The sequence below is a fragment of the Mustela nigripes genome, chromosome 9 (assembly GCF_022355385.1).
Source record: "Mustela nigripes isolate SB6536 chromosome 9, MUSNIG.SB6536, whole genome shotgun sequence".
NCBI lineage: Eukaryota > Metazoa > Chordata > Mammalia > Carnivora > Mustelidae > Mustela > Mustela nigripes.
Window position 1 is genome coordinate 29,523,243 of NC_081565.1, and position 5,894 is coordinate 29,529,136.

A 5,894-nucleotide genomic window follows, 5' to 3' on the forward strand; every position below is an offset into this window, starting at 1 on the left:
CCGCTGCCTTCGGCTCAGGTCATGATCTCAGGGTCCTGGGATCGAGTCCCACATCAGGCTCTCTGCTCAGCAGGGAGCCTGCTTCCTCCTCTCCTCTCTCTGCCTGCCTCTCTGCCTACTTGTGATCTCTCTCTGTCAAATAAATAAATAAATAAATAATCTTTAAAAAAAAAAAAGATAAAAAAATAATAAAAATTACATCTTTAAGGTCATGGGTTAGCTCTTTTGCAGACAGCAAACTGTATGTAAGACGTATATTTTGATTCTCAATTTGGTTTTATGAGTCCTGTTTAAGTTTTGCCCCAGATTTGTATGGAAGTTTACTATTATGCTTGAATTTCAGTGTTACAAGTTTTCATATATTTGTGTGTGTGTGTGTGTGTGTGTGTGCGGGCACATGTGCACACCTGTGCTTTTATTATTATATGGAGAAAAACTGGAATATGCTGCATCTGAGGCTACTAGATAAATACAATATCACTAGATGCTTCCAAACTATTATTTAATAATTGTTTGAAGAATGATGTTAAAGGATAAATCTGTTAAAGGATTAGCTTCAACTGGAATTTCTTAATAAAATTGCTTATAGTGATGACTGTAATTATATGGATTAATAATTATCCCTGACAGGAGAGGGAAGGTTGTCCTTCATGTCACTCTAATGCCAAATGCAGTTGTTTCTGCCTAGTGCTAAATGCTCAAAATAATTAGCTAATTTCACTTCCCTATTTAGCAAGAGGAGAATATTTTCATCCCTGCTTCCTTGTTCCTCACATACCAATTTATTCCACCCCCAGCACAAGTTTATGGGTGACCCTTTCTTCCAACTAGAGGCAAAATATTGGGTCTTGAAGCTCTGTTGGAATTGTCCTTAGTCTTTCAGTGCAGAGATTATGATCATAGCCTAGGACTTAGGGTAAGCAAAAGAAAACTGTATTTGACAAATACTATCTCTGATTAACTAAGAACCGTGTGATAAGAGATGGCTGAGATACGGTCTTTAACCTAAGGAAACTTCCAGTCTAGCATGAAAGATAAACACTAAATCGAATAGCTACATTATGAAGAGTTCTATATTAAAGGAATGACCAAAATGAGACCATGACACAGACGTGAGATGGTTAATTCTGCTTGGTCAGGAGTCAGAGGAACAATCAAATCAACAAAAACCCAGTTCACCATTCCAGGAAATCAAGAGGAAAAAAATACTGTGAGAAAAAAAGATCAGCAATTCTGTCAACTGTACTTCAATTTAAAAAAAAAATTTTTAAAGGTTAACAGCAGCAGAAATGGTAGTAAATAGTACATGAGTTAGTTTCGGGAAATCTGCATGAAGAGCTGAGTTTGGGAGGATAAATATGAGCCTCCTGGAGATGTTGAGAGAGTAACACACCCCATTTGTGTAGGTGTAAAAATGCTCACTCTGCTACAAGAAAAATAAATTGTCCACTATGACTCATCTTGGTGTATATGTTTGGAGTGTTGGAGGTGAAGTTAAAGACTAGGAACGGCCTCCTCAGCCCTACTATTGATTCTGAAATTTGTTCTATGGGTGACTCAGAGGTTAGGGTGCAGAAGAATGGTATGCTCATATTTATGTTTTAGAAGGAAAGCTGGCAACAGAGTAGGGAGCTGAGGCCAAGAAGATAGTTGGGAATAATTTGTTCCCGCCAGCTAAATGTAGAGCTTGCCCTCCGTTCCTTTTTGCTTCTGGAAGAGGGTTAAAGCAGAGGAGGAAATAGAAAGGAAGAAAAAGCTAAAAGAGGACAAGAATGTTCTGGAGGAATTTATATTGATCAGTCGCAGGAGTGAAGAAGGGAAGCTTCCATTCCTCTCACCTCAAGATCACTTGTATGGCATCTTGGGCCTGGAAACCAGGAACTACCTATTGGATGCTGTCTCCTGTTAGAAACTTTTTTTTTTGCCTCTCATGTCTGATCTTATTAAATTTAAATTTTAATTAAAAAAAACAAAAAACAAAAACAACTTTCATCATTTTGTTCCAAACATGACACTGCTGACTTGCAGTTTAAACACTTAACACCTTATCAAGATCCTTATTTTCCCTCTTCCTGTTAAATGCTGCCCGGAGATGATTCTCCAAAAGTTCTGCTTTTATCGTTACAAATCCTGCTCAGAAGCTTAATTTGAAGGACAAAAGTTAAGTTCTGAGGATAAATTTTAAAACTCCATCCTTCACAGGCGCCTGGGTGGCTCTGACGGTTAGGTTAAGTATCTGCCTTTGGCTGGGTTCATGATCTCAGAATCTTGGGATCCAGTCCAGTATCCTGCTCCCTGCTCATGGGGAGCCTGCTTCTCCCTCTCCCTCTGCCTGCTGCCCCCCCTGCTGGTGTGTGGGTTCTCTTTCTAATAAATTAATAAAATCTTTAAAAACAAAAACAAAAACATCCATCCTTCCTACCAGCATGATAGCTCTCATTTACTGTGGCCTTTTGCCATAGTCTTTCTCCCATAAATCCCTTCTGAATCTTCACTCCTTAGTCTGCCCCTATTAAAATTCTTTTGGTCCTTCAGAGAATTAAAAGTTCAGCTCAAATCCTATTTCTCGTTACACATTTTTAGGTGAGTAACGGGAGGCGACACTTATATTATGTTAAGCACTTGAAACTTTATTTAGAAATCCTTCCTCATTTCTCTACATATATTATTTGTCTGAACGTTTGGAAGTTCTCAAAAATATCTGATAGCCTAGTTTCCAGTGGGAACATGTTTCATTCCATTCAGCCAGTATTTATTCTGCTCCTAATATGTGGAAGGTATCATGCTAAACATTCTCAGGATGCCAGTGTTAAGGGATAAGTAAGTCAAATGTCTGCTCTCAGAAAGAACAGCTAACAAATTTATTAATTGGAGAGTTGTTTCTACTTGACCTGCATGATTAATGATTTGTGACTTTTCAAATAAGAAATGATAATAAGAAAAAGTACTCTTCCTTCATTGATTTGGTAAATTCCATAAGTAGATGAAATTGTGATAGAAGTTCCATAAATGTATTTAAATGGCACACATTTCACTTTTCACAGCAAAAATCCCTTCTCAGTAGACACAAATACAATCAAGCCTTCAGTACTGAAATATACACTTTATCCTACTGTATATATTGCTAATTAGAGCATAGGTCTTCATTCATTTGGGCTGTTATAACAAAATATCACAGACTGTGTGGCCTATAAACAACAGAAATTGATTTCTCACAGTCGTAGAGGTTGGAAGTCAGAGATCAGGGTGCCAGTTTAATTGAGTAAGGGCTCCCTGCTGGGTCACAGCCTGCCAACTTCTCACTGGGCACTCACACAATAGTAGGGGCTGGCTCTAGGGCATTGATCTCATTCATGAGGATTCTGCCCTCATGACTTCATCACTTCCCAAAGGCCTCACCTCCTAATGCCATCATATCGAGCATTAGGATTTCAGCATGCATTTTGGGGAAACACAAGCATTCCGATAGTAGTGCCATATGTGTATAAAATGCCTTCCTCAGAGACTAAAAGTTTAGGAAACTGATGTATCCATTTTCCACACCATCCTTATATAAGTGGCTGCACTGTTTTAGACTTCTCTGCTATTCATTTTAAAGGAAAGCAAACATAATTTATTTTAATTATTTTACCTGAGAGGAGAATTTAACAAATGAGTTACTATCAGCCATAGTTAGAAATGGAATATATGAAGGGGACAAGCTATAAGGAGGTAGACAAGCCTGATAAAAATTTAAGACCAGCTGGGTCAGCCCTGACATTTACTCCAAAACCCATTTGCCCTCTGGTACTCTTAGTAAGGAAGATCAGTTGTCAGGATTCAGTAATCCCATTAGATAGGAAATATAGTTTTCCAGATGATGGGAATTTTATCCCAGAGGGATTTGAATATTGCAGGGAAAAATGAAGGATTAAGTAAGGCTCAGAAGAAAGCAAACATACCCTATGTTACCATCTTTGGCCAATGCTTTCTAATTCTTCTTTTTCGTATCTTTAAATACAGAATCCCCTTCACCTACAACTGAGTTTAGAAAATTCATTAAGTTCTGATGCTGATGTCACTGTCTCAATCCTGACCATGAACAACTGGTACAATTTTAGCTTGTTGCTGTGCCAGGAAGACTGGAACATCACCGACTTCCTCCTCCTTACCCAGAAAAATTCCAAGTTCTACCTTGGGTCTATCATCAACATCACCACCAACCTCTCCTCCATCGACGACCTCTTAAGCTTCCTGCAGGTCCAGCTTGAGAGTATTAAGAACAGTACGCCCACCATGGTGATGTTTGGCTGTGACATGGAGAGTATCCGGCGGATTTTCGAAGTTACCACCCAGCTTGGAGTAACCCCCACTGAGCTTCACTGGGTGCTGGGGGATTCTCAGAACGTCGAGGAACTGAGGACAGAAGGTTTGCCCCTTGGGCTCATTGCTCATGGAAAAACAACTCAGTCCATCTTCGAGTACTATGTACAAGATGCCATGGAACTGGTCGCAAGAGCTGTAGCCACGGCCACCATGATCCAGCCAGAACTTGCGCTCATCCCCAGCACCATGAACTGCATGGAGGTGGAAGCCACAAATCTCACTTCAGGACAATATTTATCAAGGTAAGATGCAAGGCCTGTGTTACATCCCCACTCACATGGTTTTGACTCAAAGCAAAATTTCCCTCTTTCCCCTTTGCAGAAATCTTGACTTTGAGTAGCTTTTGGCTCTAATAATATTTTTGAGAGGCTTTTGGTTACATAAGTGAGTATTTCATGATGTCATCTGGAATTTGATCTACAGATTTGAAAGCGCATGGTGTGTCATAGGGAACACCCAGTCCTGCTTTTAAACCCTGGCTTAGCCCCTTACAAGCTATTTGTTCTTGGCAAGTTGTTCAAAAACTCTGACCCTCAGTTTTCTAATTAATAAGCTAGGATTACATTGAATAGCTTAATAGATGATAATTAAGATGAAATTACATATGAAAAGTACCTAAGACCGTGCTCTGGCTTCATAGTAGATACATAACAAATGTTTCTCTCCCTGCCCACTCTTATATCAACAGACTTAGACAAATCTTTCAAAATCTATACAGAGAAAAACATTAGTTGAGCAAGAAATGGATTTTTCTCTCTCCTCCTAGGCCGTGATGCTTAAAGCATTATAGAGTCATAGTAGAAGACATAGACCCTGGAGTTAGACTCTTTGAGCTTGAATTTTAGCTGTGCCACTTACTGCCTGTGTAACTTGGTCAAGTTACTTAACTTCTCTGAGCCTTATTTCCTGTGTCCTCTGTAAAAAGGACATAACAAGGGGCGTGTGGGTGGTTCAGTGGGTTAAAGCCTCTGCCTTCAGCTCAGGTCATGATCCCAGGGTCCTGGGATCGCCTCCGGCATCAGGCTCTCCGCTCAGCAGGGAGCCTGCTTCCAAATCTCTCTCTCTCTGCCTGCTTCTCTGCCTACTTGTGATCTCTGTCTGTCAAATAAACTAATAAAATTTTTTTTAAAAAGGACATAACAATCGATCCTACTATTCACGGGGTCCTTGTAATAGATGGGTGATAGCTAGTTAGCTAGCTAGCTAGCTGGCCAGGTGGTAGGTAGGTAATAGATAGCTAGCTGGACAGAATTGAGAGTTCCACAAGAGTTTTACTGCCAGAAACTTGGAGTTTTACATGTATATCCATATCCATATGTGTGTGTGTGTGTGTGTGTGTGTGTGTAGGCATCTCTAATTACATACTATTTTATTTAAATGTACCTTTCTTCTCCAGTTTCTCAGTCTGGTTCAGAAGGTAGAATGAAAAAGCCCATTTAATTTATTTTTTTTTTTATTTTTTTTTTTATTTTTTATTTTTTTTTTTTTTTAATTTTTTATTTTTTATAAACATATATTTTTATCCCCAG

At 39.2% G+C, this 5,894-nt stretch overlaps 1 protein-coding gene across 1 annotated transcript in view; it reads left to right on the plus strand.

The window, feature by feature from the left end:
- GRIN3A (glutamate ionotropic receptor NMDA type subunit 3A) overlaps window positions 1-5,894 on the plus strand; it is a 164,033-nt gene that overhangs the window by 44,512 nt on the left and 113,627 nt on the right. Inside the window, exon 2 of the mRNA XM_059411168.1 lies at window positions 4,003-4,607. Within this exon, the coding sequence (XP_059267151.1) occupies window positions 4,003-4,607 (605 nt within the window). The remainder of the gene's footprint in view (window positions 1-4,002; window positions 4,608-5,894) is intronic.